The sequence below is a fragment of the Ciona robusta genome, chromosome 1, assembly GCF_009617815.1.
Source record: "Ciona robusta chromosome 1, ASM961781v2".
NCBI lineage: Eukaryota > Metazoa > Chordata > Ascidiacea > Phlebobranchia > Cionidae > Ciona > Ciona robusta.
Genome location: NC_143235.1, coordinates 6618739 through 6638422, shown reverse-complemented (window position 1 = coordinate 6638422; position 19684 = coordinate 6618739). Strand labels below are relative to the sequence as shown.

The 19684-nt window shown below is 34.6% G+C and overlaps 2 protein-coding genes across 4 annotated transcripts; one reads left to right on the top strand and one right to left on the bottom strand.

Annotated features, from left to right (window-relative positions):
• Window positions 1-1114: 1114 nt before the first annotated feature.
• Window positions 1115-13530, bottom strand: LOC149741884 (uncharacterized). Its single transcript, XM_089891074.1, has 13 exons — window positions 13252-13530; window positions 10669-10790; window positions 9378-9535; window positions 4886-5070; window positions 4516-4618; window positions 4253-4344; window positions 3831-3972; window positions 3375-3496; window positions 3220-3304; window positions 2862-2945; window positions 2626-2767; window positions 2145-2560; window positions 1115-2091 (listed from the first exon to the last, which is right to left on the bottom strand). The coding sequence occupies exons 1-13, from the start codon at window positions 13338-13340 to the stop codon at window positions 1624-1626; spliced, it is 2208 nt and encodes a 735-aa protein (XP_089747200.1). The 5' UTR covers window positions 13341-13530; the 3' UTR covers window positions 1115-1623.
• Window positions 13531-15695: 2165 nt separating this feature from the next.
• Window positions 15696-19684, top strand: LOC149741883 (peroxisomal trans-2-enoyl-CoA reductase-like). Of its 3 annotated transcripts, none has more exons than XM_089891263.1 (5): window positions 15696-16105; window positions 16487-17246; window positions 17341-17437; window positions 17897-17978; window positions 18443-19684. In XM_089891263.1, the coding sequence occupies exons 1-5, from the start codon at window positions 16019-16021 to the stop codon at window positions 18503-18505; spliced, it is 1089 nt and encodes a 362-aa protein (XP_089747389.1). In that variant the 5' UTR covers window positions 15696-16018; the 3' UTR covers window positions 18506-19684. The 3 variants fall into 3 exon arrangements, with proteins under 3 accessions (XP_089747389.1, XP_089747302.1, XP_089747451.1); XM_089891176.1 differs by having other exon boundaries at window positions 15697-16105; window positions 18429-19684; XM_089891325.1 differs by lacking the exons at window positions 17897-17978; window positions 18443-19684 and having other exon boundaries at window positions 15705-16105; window positions 17341-17864.

The following is a 19684-nucleotide window of genomic DNA, read 5'->3' as shown; positions in this document are numbered from 1 at the left end:
ATTTGCTATTAAATAAAGTTTTATCAAATATCTTCACAATTCCTATTGGCCATGGGTAATTGCTTAAAACACGATCAGTATATTTGGATATCATGTGCCAAAGATGTCCCATCTTATCTACTATTACATTATAAAAGAAGATAACTGTTAGGTATTAAAATTCGGTTTTGAACGAATAAAACATAATCCGTCATCGTGAGTTTAATAAAATGAACTAAAATTCGTTTAAGTTTTATGAGTATGCCTGAGATATATGTACATGAGACATATAAGTAGGGAGGTCAATAGGCTTAAATTTGGGGTATAGTAGGGTGGGGGAAGATAGGACAGATTTTTTTCTTTTTTGTAGCATTTGGTGGGAAACAAAGAAAATTCAAAGAATTATGAAACCCTAACCTACGACTCCTGTAGACCGTTGTTAACTTTTTAAAACGAGATCAGGATATTTAAATACTGTGTGCCAAAGGTCTTCCCCCCCCCACCCTACTATATATATAATAAGACTAAAAATATTGTTTTAAAATTATAGATGTATATGTACGTCGCAAAAAAAAACTAGCAGAAAGCGTTAATTTGTTTGTTTGTTTTCTTGGGAGGAGTTTGTTGTCAAACTTTGAAATAATTGTTTGTAAGTTAATAAGCTAATATATATATATGAAAAATATAATCGGAATTCAGTCACATGCACTTGGAGAGGAAATATGAGTGGCTTGGTCGAAATATAAGGTAGCAATGCCCAATTTGTTAAAAAAATTTCATTTTTATTCTATTTTTTTGGTAATATAAGTCTAAATAGATTTGTAGCACAGTTCGTATACATGCGTTTATATACGGACACTTATAGTGGAATCTCGTTTAACGTTTTTGTCACCACTCTGCACTTACGCGAAAGTGTGGTTCAATGTCCCCCTCGTGCTGGGGCCCTGCTGTTTGCAATGATCAAATGCATGGTACCAAGAAGTCGAATACATTCACGAATTTCTAATTCTCTTTTACCAAAGTGTTTATACTTTCATAACGAAAAAATATTTCCTACATTGTATTCTTAACGTAGCCAGAGGTCAATCTTAGATTAAAAAGTTGGTGTGATTTTAAAATTAACCTACAAAAATAATTAAACATTCGACTTTTATTAATGTATTACGTCAAAATTAGATATCATTACTCATTAGGTTTTATAACGACTGTGGTTAACTTATAAGGCCCATAAGTTAATCAAATAAATAAACATTGTGGTTTTCATTTCAATGGTGGCAAGCATGGCAAATAGACACCAATAAAATGTTTATACAATACAAGCAACACTTGTTTACACATTATCTGTAAATTGAAGCGAGCAGGCATTAGCAGCTGCATTTATTAAATTTAGACTTTTCGTTTTTTAACTTATAATACAAATTTGATCACTGACTATTGAGTGCACAGACAGAAATGACATCAACACTGAAATATTTAAGTTACAAAGTTATGTCAGTTATTATTTACATATGGAGAGCTTTATTTATAATCTGGATTTTGTGCAAAACATTGAAGTTTAAAGCCGCTCTGAAGAAAGTGAGTTTCAGTTATATATTTTAATTTCATGGATTGAATTATTCATGGTGTGTATGCAATTATTGATCATCATTTAGCGAGGAGACTCTCAGTGTCAGTAGTATTAGTAAGAATGTGCGACTCCCTGTTGACAGGGTTTGTTAATTTCTGTACTGCTGGTTCATACCCGTGTTCAAATATTCCAATTATGTTGGACACATGACCAGCAGTAGGAAGTTTCTCGTACTTGGGCATTCCAATCAACAACCTTTGCTGCCTTGATGTAGATGACGAACGTGATCGATTTCTTGCGGGAATATCATTTCTACTTTGCTTATTATCTTCTTTTTGAAATGTTCTTTGTCTATTTGGGATTTTTTCTGGTTCGTGACTTTTCCTCCTTGATTGATAAGTTTGACTGTTTAACATTTCATCAGCAGTACGTACAGTTAAATCAAAGCCACTATCAGATAACTTAGTAAAACATGCTTGATCATGCTCTAGTTCCCGTTCAGCTTGGCTTACTTCAAATAAGGCGGCATTTAAATCACGATCAACCTGTTTAAAAGTAAACAATGACATTTATTGGGATTAAATCAAGATATAGTTACCTGTTCTTTTGCTTTTTCCATGCGTTTATTAATAATAACAGCACTGTTGTTTTGCAGAGGGACGAGACTATCTTGTTTGATATGGTCTTCACTGTTGTTACATACATTTATTTGTTCTTGTGTTGTTGTATGATGGATAGGTAGCCATGTAGCTGTTATGTTGTCATACTCTCCATGTGACTTGCTCTTATTTCTCGGAGATCTTCCCTTTCTCGCTTGTTCCATGTATGGTTCTCTGTTGCTATTATTATTTGACCCAAGGGTAGGATCCGAAATCAATGTTTTATGTTCTTCAACCTGCATTGGTACCTTTGAACTTGTACTTCCTCTTACATTTTCGTCAGTCAAGTGTTTTGACTCATCATCCGATGATGAAAGGTCAAGTCTGTTGTTCAATGAACTCATGGAACCATTCACTTGTGAAAAAGAAGTATTTCTGTAAAATCCTATTTTTTACATCACAAAAATATTCAAACCTTACCTTTTGAATCTTGTTTAAAAAACTTTTTGAAAACTGACTGAGATAGTGTTGGACTTGGTCTCTCAGATAAATCAGTTTGATCATTCAAACTCCAATTATCTTTATTTTGCATTCCATCTTTTAGATCATAGCTTGTAGTAACCTGCATAAAGTAGCTGTTTTGTGTATGTATGTTTAAAAATATATAAGTCATGGGGAATATAATAAAAATGAATAAAAATAAGTAACTAGTTCACCTCATTATCATTTAATGTATTTTGATGATGAACAGACGGATCAACGGCTGTTACTCGAGCTCGGAACCTTTCTGGATCAAATTCCTTAAAATGGTGAAAACATTGTTAAGTTTAAAAAGATCAATCATACACACCACAAATGCTAACCATTAAAACTTTATAAATTTAAACAAGATTTATTTAAGTTTTTGTTTCACAAAAAGTGAAGCTGCAAACATATTTAATTTGTATGTAAAGGTAAAAAATGCCCCTTTTTAACAATATGATTGCTGTTGCCAAATATTTGTGTTGTCTTATAATATCTTAATAATGTGTTAAAACTGTGGCCAACTGTTGACATATCGTATTGATTTTAAACCTTTCTGTCCGAGTTGCTTCGGTGATGATTATGTGATGAATCCATCATCATGTTGCTTTGTACGGATGATTCTTCTACTGTTGATCTAATTCATCATAAAACTTCAATAAACAATTTGTACAAAAAAAAACAAATCTATTATCTTTAATAGTCACCTTGAATTAAGTTGGTCAGTTGTATTATAATAAGCAGATGGAAAGGGAATATTCTTAGGTGGAGGAGCTTCTGTGTCTTCCGAAAGAGCGATTCCCAACTCCATTTCATCAAACGAATCATGCTGAACAAAGTTAAAACATAGAAACTGTTATTAAAACAATATTAATAAAATCATATTTATCATGTGGTGGAGCAACTGGGCAGTTTTTTATACAGAAGGAATGCAACTTAGTTAACTATTCTGCCTAGGGACATGTATTTCCAGTATTTCCACAATAGCACCACCAAGCATTGAACCTAGCTCCAGTATCACATGGTTATTGGTTACAAAGTATTCTTACAACTGACTCCGTTAGATGGATTCCTGTTGCATACTTTGCATGGTGGCTTTATACACCTGATATCTGTACTTTGTTCCTTGTAGTTAATTCGTTCAAACCAACAGCTTAACTTACATGTAATAAATGCGTCACAGGTTGTGTATGTCCATTCTCCTGCACTCTAACAACGACCATGCTGGCTGATGTAGCTCTTTTCTTGACTGAGGTTTTTTCCATGGTGTAATGTGAAAGGTCTGTTACTTGATAATCAAGATATCTGCATAATTTGTTCATTACATTACAAATTCATCGGCATTTAGCATATTTTAATAACACATATTGCCAGCAAATTAGGTATTTAAACAAAGAATATTGTCCGTTGATAAAAAGCAGCTCAGTAAAAAATCAATGTATTTGAATTTACTTTACATCACCTAAGAAGGAAGTTGTAGAATGAATATTAGATTTGGAACAACTGAACTTGGTACATTATTAATTACTGTACATAGTAATAATATATCCATATACATTACCAGAATTATGTTAAATAGACTTACTTCGGTGATTCAGAAACACAAAAAGCAGATGAGCAGTTATTGATGCAGCCTTCATCAAATGGGTTAAGTCCATTCTGAAACTTGCCCGTCACCTATAAATTGTACAAATGCATTTCAGTTTATTTGATATTTTTAATGCTCCTTTTACTTTATTTGACTACCATTAGGCTTTCCAGTCAAAAGCAATAAATGTTTAATTGGCTGCAAATCAAGTTTTACCAGAAATATTCTTAAAATTCAAGGTTATAATAAATATAACTCACTTGCTCGTTGGTTGTTCGTCCACGTACAACAAGAGTGATGTGAAAGACAGTCAAACCAAACACTGGTATGAAAAGAAGTGCAACTATAACCATAATAAAAATTCTGAAAACAAAAAGTAAAAACCAAGTTAAAATTTAAATAATTTCCTTTTTGTAAACCGGGTAATAATTCTGTAAAGGATTTGTTGCCATAGCACTCATTACATTAGTTTAGATTTTGGGATAATTACTGTATAAGGATTAAAATATAATAGTCACTCATAAATAAGACATAGTATGCTTGCTTGGTTATTACCTTAGGTTGGCTACCTAAACATTATGCATATTTAACATTAAATTGAACACAAGATAAAGAAATATAATAACTTACGATAATGCAATAGGAGGGTCATATGTTGGAGCTTGTGCACCATACATGTTCCGAATAACAAACCAGAGACTTATTGCAAACGTGTTGATCATATGTAATGAAAGAGTATTCAGGAAGATGAAAAAATAACGATAATTCCTTCGACCAACACAATTATTTACCCAAGGACAATGATGATCAAATTTCTGAAATACATATATATAGACTAAAGTTAAGTGAAGTTGTCGGTTAACGGAATAAAATACAATTAGGTTATTGGGATAGAAAGGGACAATCCCACTAGCACGCTAAAAAATCCTTTTATCACAAACAGCTTTTGTGGGGAAGAAATATATTTATTTGGTTAATTTTTAATTCTAACTTTCATTCTAGGCGGTAGTTTTTTCAGGTAAAGCACAAAGTACAAACAAAAACAAAAATTATACAAAAACATGACAAAAAAACTTGTTATTTTGTGAGAAAGCCTTTCGTGATAAACTTATTGTAAAGACTCGCAGTTTATTATTTTTTATTCTTTGTGGGTGAGGTCCTTGTTAAGGACTTGAGAATTTAAGCCTGATTTGGCCCATTACCTAAACACCCAGAAATCCCATTCAAGTTGCTGAAGAAAACGAGTGAAAAAATTTGGCTGTTTTGACAAAACATAGGATTTCCCGTAAGAAAAATTTAACTCAACTTTGATTGTTTTTAGTTTTCCAAAATACCTAAAAAATTAAATTTTATTTCTGATTTGGTATAATAATTTTTTGATATAGTTTTGAAGAAGAAGCATTCATTATATCATCAGAAATAAAATTTGAATTTTCTTTAGTCTTTAAGAAACCAGAAACGATCAACGTTTTCTAATGGGAAATTCCATGCATTGCGCCACAGCAATTTTTTTTTTTACTTTAGCGGTCGAATTTGCAATTTTGAAACTCATTTTTAGTAAAAGCTGTTTTGTATTTTAAAACTTTGATGGTAGCTTTAGATCACATTTGAGCATATCTATCAATACACAAATTTTGATTTTTCGCTGGTATGCCCCTTTAAGTGTCTTGCCCAAAGACACATACACTGATCAGCCAGGGGCGTATACAAGGGGGGGGTCACGGGGGTCCGGACCCCCCCCTTTGAATATTATTTAAAAAATTTTTTTTTTTTTTTTGTAAAATTGTTTTTTTTTTCTTTAATCTAAAGTTCCACTATTTTTGTGTTAATATTTTTACCCGGGGTTAGTATAAGGTGCTTAATCACGTGTAAAAAACTAGGGATGGGCCGAATCAGGATTCCATCAATTCGGCGTTATTCGATGCATTTTTTATTATGCAATCGAATCCGAATATGCGTGGTTGAATACGTGGGATTCGAGTTTGTAACAAAACCTAGTTCAAACAAATTCGTTCGTTAGGAATTTACTCTTGGAAAGTCAGGAACAGCAGCACCTGCGAGTTACTGAGTGGCATGTGTGTCCGCGTTTGATTTCGTAATTAAAGGCGAAAAATTGTAAAACTACTCCTACTTTAATATTGCAAAATCTTTTGTAACAATTATAAATAATTTTTTTTACATGAATTCTACATGTTGCAGCACTGCAATTCACGAAACTCGTGTCTTGTGCGGTCTCTCTGATCGTAAACCACATGTTCGTTTGATCGGAAACCACGTGTTCTGTGCGATTTTGATTAGCAGCTCCTTCCGACTAAAACCGAACGTGTTCGCGTGCGCCTTTTCTCCTTAATGGCGTCGTTAGCGCTCGGGCCCAGGCCATTATTAACTGTTAACAGAAGCATATTAATAAAACTATAACGATTTGCACGTTTTACATGCCTGGCTACAGGTGCAATATCATAAAACAAAAAGTGAATTAAATATTTAAATTCAACCGTATTGATGTAGAGACCAGTCGTCAATACAACATTTCACTCTGCCAACTTTGTAATTCTGGATAATATGTAGATGTAATATCGAGTTTAACCTTTCATGGCATGTGGTCAATGATGGTGCATCGCCTTATATCGGCACTCGGCCGGCGTTGATAGACAGGTTTTTAATTAATTTCTCGGCTTGTAGAAAACGCTAAAATAAAACGTTACCAAGAGAAACGATGCTCGATTTGCACCGGTACCTACGCAGCACCATGCGTCAAGATCAGTTTTATTAATGCTTTGGGATGTTGATCTATAACTGTTTCGCATGTGTAGAAATCATGACGTTATCTCATACAATCGACTATCAAAAATTTTGATTGCGGTCGTCTTTGTACCCATTTTTGCTACACACGCTGTGTGTCACACGGTGAGTAGACTTAACTCGATTACGACTTTTTACTGAGGTATAGAAAGTTGGGTACTATCACAAAAAGAACAAGGAACGTAATTCTAACGTGTTTTTTACATCCACGATGTAGCTAATAACGGACGCGTCAATGGACATTATGACGCAATTAACCACATATAAATTGTTGTTACGTCGCAAAATAAGCTTCGCCGTCGTAACCCAATAACATGACAACGTACGTGGTAATTTAAAAATTTAATTAGGTTTGTAAAACGGGGGGGTTTTACAGCAGAAAGGTGGGGCCGTGGGGGTTTAAGCAAAATTTTTTTTGCGCCTTCGGCGCAAATCAGATAGCCTCCCTTTGAACACGTCTATTTGCGCCAGCGTGTGCGTTATTATTTATGCTAGTCAGGGGGGGTTTTTATCGAGCACGTTACGTTTTATACGCATCCGTTTTCTAAGCAAAAACTTGCGGACCCCCCCCCCTTTATAAATTCCTGGATACGCCCCTGTGATCAGCATTAGTACCACTGTCGAGCATCGAACCAGGGACACTTAGGTTACGATGCACGCGCCTAAACCACTCAACCATGGCTCCAGAATGTTGGAAGTTAAATATACATATACATATATAATATTGTTATACATTGTTCTAGCGTTTCTGTCCTATTCAATTCGTTCGTTAATCAGTTTTATTGCCGTCTTCCCATCCTGTTGTCCTATTTTCGTGCTGCAGCTTGGATATATCCAGCTACGATTCTCACAAACCCAATAACATTCTCACACGACCCAAATGTTTCATGTCTTTCACAGCGGTGTAAAAAGTGCCTATTTTCGATGCCGCCGGCATCGGCCGGATTTTTTTAAAACTGCCGGCAAAAAAACGGCCGGCGTGGGAATCCGGAATTTATTTACTTCGCCGGCTGCGTAACATTTTGTTTCGTGTTAACGTATGCGTAAGTTACCTATTCGTGCAGTTCTGACGTAACAAACAGCTTTATATTATCATAAATCCGGCATTTATTCGGAGACAGAGGCAATTGTGACGTAACATTACTAGCTATGTCGTAATGCATTTGCTGTATTTGATTGCGCCATAATAGGGATTGTGACTAATGTTATACGTAACAAGACGAACAAATATTTCAACTCGTGTTACGGAATATAAAACACAGACAATCTTAAAGCACTATTAAATTCCCGGTAATTATTATTACAAAGAAAATTCGTTGCAGGTAGAAACGTGTGAGTTTTAAACTGTAGTTGGTAATCGCCGATTAGTTTTATAGTTTTATTAAAGTAGCAATCCTAGTAGAGTATTCCTTGCTTAAACTAGCGTCTGTTATTAATTTTAATGTTGACCGGACAAAGTTTATCGCGCATAGTATAACTATAAATGACACTATGCCGTATTTATTAGAAAGGCTCAGTAGCAAAACTTTAATTTTACGGCTAAATGTTTAGTCCTGTGACACTTACCTTGTGTTACACGTGAAAATCGTCGCGGAAAACAGACTTTGATCGGGAAAAGACGAAACATGATTGACACATTTTAAATTAAATTTCTACGCTACGAAGGACCGCGGAAGAAACCATAAGGCTTATATCCAAAAGCCTCGTACATGGTGAAATCGGCGCACGAACGCGGGGCTAGATAGAGATGCAAAATTTGACGTCAGAACACACGCGCCGGGAAAACTGCCGGAAAAATATAAATGCAAACCGGTATCGGCCGGATTTTTATTTTGTACATGCCTGGTCTTTCATTCCCGCTATAATTTGATATGATTTTCCCTTTTATTTATTCTGAATTATTGCAGAAATAGCTTTCGGATGTAAGTATTATTCGAACTGGTTAAGTCGTAACCTCTAATTTAGGATTGTTATTACAAGTTACAAGATAAGATTCGCGATCGATCCATTGTTTCTTACTGCTGTGCACTTTCAAGCATTAAACAATTTTTAATTCCCAGCAAATGAACATATTGAGAAGACCAGGTTAAGTGGCAAACAAAATTTATATATGATTGATATACAACTTTAGGTAGTGTCTTACACACCAGAAGTTATTAATAATTTTGAAAAAATAAATTATTTAATTTGAATATACACTACCATTACTTTAAAGGATTTAAAGATTTATCTAATTAAGTGATGGTTTATTAGTCCGAATCACTAATTAGTCACTAATTCAATTTTATTGCCACCATGCACTATAAAACCAAGAACAAACCTCAATGCAGTTGTTGCATGCACTGCAATGTGAAACTCGTGGTGGTCGATAAAATTTACATGTACTACACCATTTCATACGAACTGACACATTATGGATGAGTGCAGTGATGTGAACTGGAGCTCTGAAGTCATCTTCATCATCCTCAGGCTCCGTACCTGGGAAAGCAAACAATATTTTTTCAAACTTTACTGAAAAATTGTTTGGATGTTTGTATATTATTCTTTGTATGAATCCTAAAACAATGTTGACTTGAATTAGTTTGCATCTGCAGTATACTAAGCAAGATAACAATTTGGCAAAAATTGTTGACAATTTCGGTAATGTACACAAAAAGAAATGAATTTTATGCAATTCTGCTGCTTGTTACCTAATAAACTAACCATAAAACCTCATTTCAGAGTTTAAATTGTATTTATGAGCCATGTAATATTTTCTCTCTGTAATATTTTTCTCCACGTCAACACATGGGCTAAGAACAGAAAAGAGCCTGAAAAGCCTAGCAAAAAAAAGTATACACATATATATATATATATATACATCATACATGGATTCGCTTATACCTCAGAATATTTACTGGTATGCGATGGGAATGAGCTGAAGTTGTAAAAACTCGGGTACGCCAGGTTGTAAGCTTTAACTAAAAGCTTTGCACGAGCGCCGAGCCGGTCACTTATGACGTCATCAAGGAGAAAGTTATACAAAAATACTAGTCAAAAAGCGCCATTAATCAAAATCATACAGAACACATGGTTTGCGGTTAAAGAGACGACCTGTTGCATAATTCCCAGTGTTGCAAAATGTAGAATTCATAAAAATAGAAATTAGTAAAAAAATTGTTTATAACTGTTGCAGCAGTTTTTATTGTTTAAAAATGTTTGTTTTTTTATAAAAAAATCAGATCTGGAAATGTTGGGCACTAGTGTAAATTTGCTAAAGCAATTCTTCACTAGGAGAAAGCAAATTCACAACAAACGAATAATAATTAAAGAAAAAGTTATGTTGACTAGACTCGTTATCTTTTAGTTGCTTCATTTTTTTCTTTCATTATTTTTTGCTCTTGCGTGCAACATTATATTAATAGCATAAGGCTCGGCCCTCCACTAAACCGACTCTTATTTACATTGGAATAAAATAGGTGATACAATTATTCAATTAATCTATCTTCACCTTCGGAAAATTGTTTTTTTTGTACAATACCATATTCTAATATCACATATTAACTAAAAGCTAATTTAACAAAAAAAACAGCATAAATAAATTCGAACAAAAATGCTTTTCACATACTTACGTTTTGCATATACTCCAGGATCTTTAATTCCAGCCATAATAAAGTTGATCAAAACATAAACATACACCACCACCGTGTACACTATTAACCAATATGACACTTCTTGCAGCATAATTCTCCCTCTGCAGAATCAGGAATTTTAATAAAAATAACCAATCAACTTTAATTTCACTTTCACAGCTAATCATTTATATTGTTGTTTAAACCCCCTAAAAAGTTAGTGAAAGGTAAAGTATTATTACACTTCAGCAAGTTAGTAACATGAACAAATTTCTAACACAGCGTATTTTTTAGACAAACTTGGACAACTAGGTTGAAAGCTGGATCAATTAAGTGTCTTGCCACAACAGGCATACGATGACAACAATGGTAGCAGTGTGCCTATTACTCATAGGCACCGAGTTTTGCAAAAACGTGGAGTTGCAAAATGTGATGTCATAAATAAACAAAGCTCTATAGGCATCGCTTATCATTATCGGCATATTGTTTACCACCGCCTATGGTTATTATTCCAACTTTAAAGCAATAAAGTTGATGTTTACGTAAGTTTTTCATCATCCATGCTTATTGCTTTGTTATGTCATAATGGCAATTCACACATTGATTACTGGCTTCATAATGGCGATTAGGTTCATATCAGCAGTCGGGAAGATATTTACATTTACGGTGACGCTACTTCAGAATCTTACCTATAGGTTGAAACAGGCGCGACAGTATCTAAAAATTCTATTCCATATGTAGCACTGCTTTATATTTACAATGTTTTCCTCAGCCAAGCAGAAAGTTTGCTACGAAATAGCAGGGATTCACACATGTATGGGTGGATTCATTGCTATTTACATTTGTTTAACCTGTCAATTAAATTCGACACGATAGCAATTCCATAGTTGTTTATAATTATGCGTCATAAGAGCAACTCACACGTTTATCATTTAGCAGATGATTGCCTAAAAATAGGCTATAAGTTTACTTTCTCACGTTTGCAATAAAGTAAAGGATTGACACGTTTCAGTGAATATTTTGTAAGCACTTAAACGTGGCGTAATAATGCTCTGATTTTGTGATTGGTATAAGACTGCTAGAACTCTTAAGCGTTATGAACTCGGAATCTAACAACATTTCAAAAATTGTTGAAGTTTAAAACATTCAGGTCAGACCTCTGCACCTCTGGCCTCTGGGTGTCGGCACGACGGCACCTTATGATCAGCGGTGTAAAAAGTGCCTATTTTCAATGCCCCGGCATCGGCCGGATTTTTTAAAAACTGCCGGAATAAAACGTCCGGCGTGGGAATCCGGAATTTATTTACTTCGCCGGCTGCGTAACATTTTGTGTTAACGTATGAGTAAGTTACCTATTCATGCAGTTCTGACGTAACAAACAGCTTTATACTATCAGAAATTCGGCATTTATGAGGAGACAATGGTAATTGTGACGCAACATTACTAGCTATGTCGTAATGCACTTGCGGTATTTGATTGCGCCATAATAGGGATTGTCACTAATGTAATACGTAACAATACGAACAAATATTTCAACTCCTGTTACGGAATATAAAACACAGATAATCTTAAAGCACTATTAAATTCCCGGTAACTATTATTACAAAAAAAATTTGTTGCAGGTAGAAACATGTGAGTTTTTTAAACTGTAGTTGGTAATCGCCGATTAGTTTTATAGTTTTATTAAAGTAGCAATCCTAGTAGAGTATTCCAGGCTTAAACTAGCGTCTGTTATTAATTTCAATGTTGACCGGACAAAGTTTATCCCGCGTAGTATAAATGACACTATGCCGTATTTATTAGAAAAGCTCAGTAGCAAAACTTTAACTTTACGGCTAAATATTTAGTCCTGTGACACTTACGTATGTGTTACACATAAAAATTGTCGCGGCAATCAGACTTTAATCGGGAAAAGACGAAACATGATTGACACATTTTTAATTAAACTCTTACGCTACGAAGGACCGCGGGATAAATCGTTGGCTTATACCCAAAAGCCTCGTACATGGTGAGAGCGGCACACGAACGCGGGGCTAGATAGAGAGGCAAAATTTGAAGTTAGAACATAGCGCCGGAAAACCTGCCGGCAAAATATAAATGCAAACCGATATCAGCCGGATTTTTATATTTTACATGCCTGCTTATGATTATATCATTACAATTACAATTTGTAATCCTGGTTTCCTTACCTATCAATTGGCATATCCACTCACCAAAACATTTCCCTGATTTTAGAGAAAACGTCGAGCACTGGGTCCAGCGCCTTTGTTATCAAGAGCCCATTTACATATTCCACATACTAGGTTATCGGTTTTCATATTGTATTTAATCCAAAACCGCTGATGGGCTATTTAAATTACTGATGAAATTTACACTACTGATTTATCTACGGCTCTGACTCACGTGTGAGCTAATTCTTCGTAATTTTAATATAGGAATGCTAAAATAACCAGAAGTGGTGCCTCTCTAACTCTGTGGGCACCAGTGATCACAAAAAGTGTGATAGGTGTTTAAAAACTTTAAAAATATTGTACATTCAGATTGTATTGTAAAAACCTCGGCATTGTAATTGTAAAAACTTACGGAAAGGCAAAGAAAAGTGCAGGAATAGTTGTCAGAAGAATCCCAGCAACACACAGTGGGATATAATTTTTCATCTTTATCTCTCCCATTGTGCAAATGTTGACAGTGTATATCGTAAGTCATAACTATTATGACTTAACCAATAATCTCATTGCATACATTAACGGGGCACGGAGTCCTTTATAGCAATCTCCAAATTAAAAGAAATAAAGTTGCTGCATCACGTATTCGGAGAGTCTCATGTTATCTAATATCGTTGAACAAAGTAGTCTAACTACATAGTAAAGAGCGTAGCTTTTTTATCGGTATTTTAATGGGACCAAAAGCAATAGATGTTTAATACATAAAATCAGAGTATCTGCGTGAAATGGCTGTTTATATAAAATGGCTGTTTGTTAGTCATCCTGTTTGAGAAAAATGTTAGTAAATTAGACAAAATATGAATAAGTTTACCAAGTTTGTTACTTTGTAGGTATTTATTTTTGTGGAATTTTTTCATTTTTTTCATTTTTTCAATTTTTTATGTGTTGCTGATAATTTGGAGAACCCATTAGTGACCACTTAGTTTGAGCAATTGCCAGTAAGTGTCGTACCTAAGGACACATACGACCGCAATGGTAGCAGCCAGAGAACGGCTGAAACCTAATAGGCTACCTCTTGGTTAAAGCCATGCGCTTTATCCGCTTTGCCACGGCGCAAGACAAATGCTTAAACTAATTTATTTAGTTTGTTAGTAGTACTTGTCATTCCAGGCTACAAATAACATACACAACTAAGTTTTGTTGACTTAAATCACAAACTAAAATTTCGACGTGTCGGTGGGCTGGGAGTAAAGGATGCACTTTTTCATTCTGTTTTCTCATCCCATTTAATAGTTAAAACAGAACATTTGAAGTAAAAAATAAAACCATATTCTCACGAGTTTCATGTACCGTTATTATTTATTTAAAACACAATCAGGATATTTGGACATTATATGCTAAAGGTGTAGGCCTACCGTCTTTCTATTAAACTTCGTGGTTGGAACGTTTTCAATTGAGGGTCGTATAGTAAATTTGAACCGAGTGGTCATTATGTTTGTTCCGACCTACTGCACATGCGCAGTAGCATCACGGCGCATAGGTATGACGACATTCAGTTCTGTGCATTTTATTACTATGTTAAAAAGAAAAAAATCTTGGTGTATTTACATGCATTAATATAGGACGTGTAATTGTTGCTTGCATTCAAGTTCGAACCCACGCGGACATTCGTAGACTATAGAATGAATGAATGAATGAATGAATGAATGAATGAATGAATGAATGAATGAATGAATGAATGAATGAATGAATGAATGAATGAATGTAACGTACTTTATCCTCGCGTGGCCGGAAAACGACAGTCGTATCACACGGATTTAACACCTCGTGCCAGCTTACGAGCTACCATGTATGTTACTATGTGGGTGATTATTTTTTTTGTGAATTTTGATATTTTTTTGTTATGTGGCACAAGTTAGACAAGTTAGACAACCCATTAGTGACCACTGGGCTGGAGCAATTGCTGTTAAGTGTTTTGCCCAAGGAAACATACGCCCACAGTGGTAGGAACCACGAGCCTTGAACCGATTACCCCTGGGACCGAGGCAGGCGCGCGAACCAACTGTGCTACGGCGCCGAGCCTGTCTGAAAGTTTGGAAGTTCGCGCGTTAGTAAGATATAAAGAATCTGCACAAGAATTGACGACTATACTGAACTAATAAGTGAGGGCGCATTAAAATCACTACTCTTATACTTCATTATAATTAATCGTAATTGAAACCTTATTTTAAGTTGCAAGTAAACAGATTCAGGAGTTGTATAAAGTGTATTTACACATATTCTTTACCAATTACTCAATCCTTATACACAAGTATTTATGAGTTATATTAAAGGTATAAATAAATTCTACCTACTGCTGCACGGTCACCGATGTCGATTAAAAAGCGCTCTGTTTGTTACTTCTGGTTTGATTTAATGTGATTTAATATTTTGCTACTTAGTTACGTGCTGACTCATTAGAGCTTTACTCTCTTGTTTACTACAAAAATCATGGTAAGGGAAATTACTTTGGTCATAGAAATACCTATTTTGATATATAAATATTTTGGACACACATAGACGGCAGTTGGACTACTCGGTGTTTATACGACTCTGATACAGAGAAGACGGAAAACTTTTTCCGCTAGGTGTCGGTAATTATTTAAATTAAAAAGAACGGAAAAACGAACAAAACATCACTACAAAGTGTTCATAAGTGTAAAACAAATTAATTAAATAATAAAAATACCTTTCTAAATACATAAAACACTAGTAAGAACATATTTCCCACATTAGGTCGGTTATATGTGAAACTAACTGCTTCCCAAAGAATAGAGAAACGAATTTGTCATCGCCTCCTGGCGGAAAATTTTTACCGTATTCTCTGTATAGTTCCATGTAGGGAAATTGTAGTTTTGCCTGTACTGTTTTGCTTCATAATCTCTAAAGTCTAAAGTAAGCTGGAAAATCATTTTAAAAAAGTAACTATTGTGTTGGTAAGCGTGACAACTGAACGCGTGTGCTTGGGTGTGTGCAACAGCAGCCACACACAAACAGCCATAGCCTGTACTGAATAAACAGGATTGCTGGTTGGGCTCATACTAACTTTGATTAGTTCTCATTATTGTGTTAGAGAAAGGGAGAATACACCTCTATACTAACTTTGAAATACACCAGACAGAATCACGTGACAGCAGTGTAACGCCATGCTAAAAGCTGGAAACGATTTGGGCCTGTCATCGGCTGAACGGGATATCATTAACCTCGTTCAACAGGGGGTTTGTTTTCATGAAGTAAGTCGTATTCGCAGCGTTGACATTGATTAACGGAGTATTGTGGTTGGGTAATGTGAGGTCACTTTAACGTCGAGTTGCAACACGTCTACCCTCAGCGTTGCACACAAAAGCGATATATGTGTGTGGTGGCCCTAGCCCCATAACCTTATTTTTATCATATTACGGATATGCTTTGTGTTCTGTGGCACGGTTGCTTAGCTCTGGGTTATACCGTATAACTATTTTGTAACGGAGGTGCAAATGCAATATTGTGTGAAACATTGGTTATTATGTCTTAAACCTACTTGTTGCCCAATGCTATGTTTTCTTTGGCTTTGATAGTCTCAAGAAAGAGACAGTATTTTACTTGGTGAAGTAAAAATGAGTTTATCATTTTAGGGATTTGCATCTTCTAATATGCTATCGGTTAAATCTGTATTAAAACCAAACTTGTTTCGTGGGAATGTTGCAGTTGTAACTGGTGGAGGTACAGGAATTGGTAAAGCAATTGCTTCAGAGCTTGCTAGCCTTGGTTGTAATGTGGTTATAGCATCAAGGAATGAAAGTAAACTCAATGATGCTGCAGAAGTATTAAACAGGAATCCTACTTTATCCGGCCGAATCACTCCAATGCAGTGCAATATAAGAAAACCTGATCAAGTGAAAACTTTGTTCAAGAATACAGTAAAAATGTTTGGGAAATTGGACTATCTGGTTAACAATGGTGGGGGACAGTTTCTGTCTCCTGCTGAGAATATTTCTCCAAAGGGTTGGCATGCTGTCATTGAAACAAATCTTACTGGGACGTTCTATTGTTGCCAAACTGTTTTCAACGAGTGGATGGCGGAAAACGGGGGTGTTATTGTAAATATTGTTGTGGATATGTGGAGAGGCTACCCTTTTCTTTCTCACACTGGGGCAGCAAGAGCTGCTGTTGACAACCTTACCAAGTCACTTGCAATTGAATGGATTTCAAAAGGTGTACGAATCAACTCAGTTGCACCGGGAACTATTTTCTCCGAAACAGCTGTTGCAAACTACCCACCAAACACATTTGATGAAGCAAAAAAAATTCAACCAAGCTGCAGATTGGGTGTACCAGAAGAAATATCTGGAGTTGTTTGTTTTTTGTTGTCCCCAGCTGCATCCTTCATTACAGGTAACTTTTTAAATACTCGTGTTCTAACTGTTTCATCGATTTAAAAATGACTAATTTGCGTAAGAATTTAATAAATAATTTTTTGTTTCATTAGGTGAAACTGTTAAGGTGGATGGGGCACAAAGTTTATATGATCAACCAATAAAAGTTCCCCCTCATAATAAATTGCCAACATGGAAGTGGAGCAAGTTGTAACTATAATAATTGCAATATTATTAAAAATTTGTTTAATTTTAATTCTATTTAATTTATATACCTCAAAAAAAATAATAACCTAGTCTAGGATCCTTTGCTGTAAAAAGGTTTTCCTAACGCGGTTGTTTTGTATTATTTTGCTTTTATTTAATCCAATGTTATTTTTTTATTTTAAATGAACATAACCTTTTGTGGAAAAACCTAGAGAGTAAAGTAGGCCACCACCTGCACTAGTAACATTTTTTTAAATTTGATTACAAATTATGTTACCTAAGCTAAAAGTATCTCAAAGAAGTTAATGTAAATTGTTTCAAACTCTTTACTAATTTTTAATTTGCTGACACTGATTAGCTATATTTATTGTCATTTCATTGAAGTTTTAATTTCCTACTTGACTAATTAAAATTCTTCTTTTTAATTTTACACTTATGTGTAGCGAGTTTTTCTTGATTTAGGTTCTTTATTAGTGGAACAAACTTTAAAGTACCAAACATTTTCAATTATATGAGAACTCATACAATAATGGGAAGTCAGAAGGTGAGGATTTTGTTTTTCATGTAACCCATTAGTGACTGGATCTGGATTGGAGCAATTCCCTCTTAAAAGACACAGACAGCCACAATGGTAGCAGCGACAAGCCTTTAACACATTACCTCTGGGTTAGAAACATGAGCACAACTAGCTATGCCACAGAGTCAAACAATTGTAACAGTGTATGCCTATATAATATATTAATATATTTCAATCACCCATGACCATAGGTTTATTAAATTACAAACAATTCTTAAGTTTGGCAGTTACCAACCTCCAAGAGTGGTGCAAGATAGGTAATAAAAATCTGTCAATTTTTCTTCCCTACACATCTCAGTTTTTCTGACATATCTAAACTAATAAGTAATTTTATAACAGAATCAAAATGTAGAAAATATTTCAGCAAATTTATTAAACTTACTATGATAATGGATTGATGATTCAATTTCTTGGCAGTTTTTATATGATAGGCGGGTATTCAAAATGACCATCTTGAAGGGGGATACCAACGAAAAATGAAAATTTGTATATGAATGGAGATTTCTAAATTTGACCTAAAGTTACCATCAAGTTTCCTAAGATTATACAATGCATGGGATTTCCCATAGGTGGAGAAAAATCCAATTTTATTTTGTATTTAGTATAATGAATACTTCTTCTTCAACAATATACAAAAAAATATAAAAATGTATACTTTGTTATGTTTTAATTTTTTGGTAGAATGTAGCTACATACCAGAATATGCTGACTCATCAATTTTTCAATATATCAGTGGCTCATCTTGTATAAAAACGTAGTGTATTTCCAACGTTTCGCCTGCCATACGGCGAGACTTCATCAGGGAAAAATCATTTCTTTTAAAAAAAAAAAATGAAACTGCCGGTATACATTTTTTTATATTAAAATGTTCACTATGTCTTACTGGTACCCGTTGTATCATTTTGTTTTTTTTTAAAGGATGGTCCTGGCGTTTTTTTATTGGAAATTCCATGCATTTTCGCTCGAGCTTTGAGCCTAGTCGACCGTTGTAATAATAGGGTAAATTAATATTATGCTAAATAGTTTAACACGTGTTTATCCATTAGAGCTTTGCTACCTTGTTTTTTTAGTGTTTTTTTCACACTTGTTTTAATTTTAGCCTTTTATCTCTTCCAACTAAAAGCTCTTAACTACACTAACCACTCCCTCTAACCAATAACTGGCAACCTCTTAACACCCTTCTAACACCTTAATCTGTAACTTACTGGTATCGTGATATATAAATATGTTCCGACCGTTAATTTTGTACCGGTGTCGTGATATATTCATTTCTATTGATATATTTGTACCGGGAGCTGTTGCGCATGCGAAGTAGGTCGAAACAAATGACCAGCACCCGGTACAAAATTATTACCACCCTTGAAAACATTCCAGACACAGTGTTTTCATGTTGAAACTAATTTTTCGATTTAAGGTCAGTCGAACTAAGATGAGTAGGTTATTCCTAGCCTAGAATAAGAAAATACCACTAACAAACTTTTTTTAGATTAGTTTAAGCAACGGTACCGTTGGTTTAAGGTATACTTTACTTAATTTACTAACACTTTTCTCAAACAGAATACCTTATGCATACCATACTTTTCTTGTTGAAAATTACTTTAAAAATATGCTGTGTTATACAAAGTGAATATTTGCCTTAGTTGATAAAAATAAATAATGCTAAATGGGAACCA

Bases quoted from the DNA above. Each gene is read 5' to 3' on its own strand.
- LOC149741884 (XM_089891074.1), bottom strand. From the start codon at position 13,340: ATGGGAGAGATAAAGATGAAAAATTATATCCCACTGTGTGTTGCTGGG. The intron at 4,345-4,515 runs GTGAGTTATATT...TACAATTTATAG, and splicing joins GACGAACAACCAACGAGCAA to GTGACGGGCAAGTTTCAGAA. The intron at 3,305-3,374 runs GTGACTATTAAA...ATGATGAATTAG, and splicing joins ACTGACCAACTTAATTCAAG to ATCAACAGTAGAAGAATCAT.
- LOC149741883 (XM_089891263.1), top strand. From the start codon at position 16,019: ATGCTAAAAGCTGGAAACGATTTGGGCCTGTCATCGGCTGAACGGGAT. The intron at 17,247-17,340 runs GTAACTTTTTAA...TTGTTTCATTAG, and splicing joins AGCTGCATCCTTCATTACAG to GTGAAACTGTTAAGGTGGAT. The intron at 17,438-17,896 runs GTAACTATAATA...TTCTTGATTTAG, and splicing joins ACATGGAAGTGGAGCAAGTT to GTTCTTTATTAGTGGAACAA.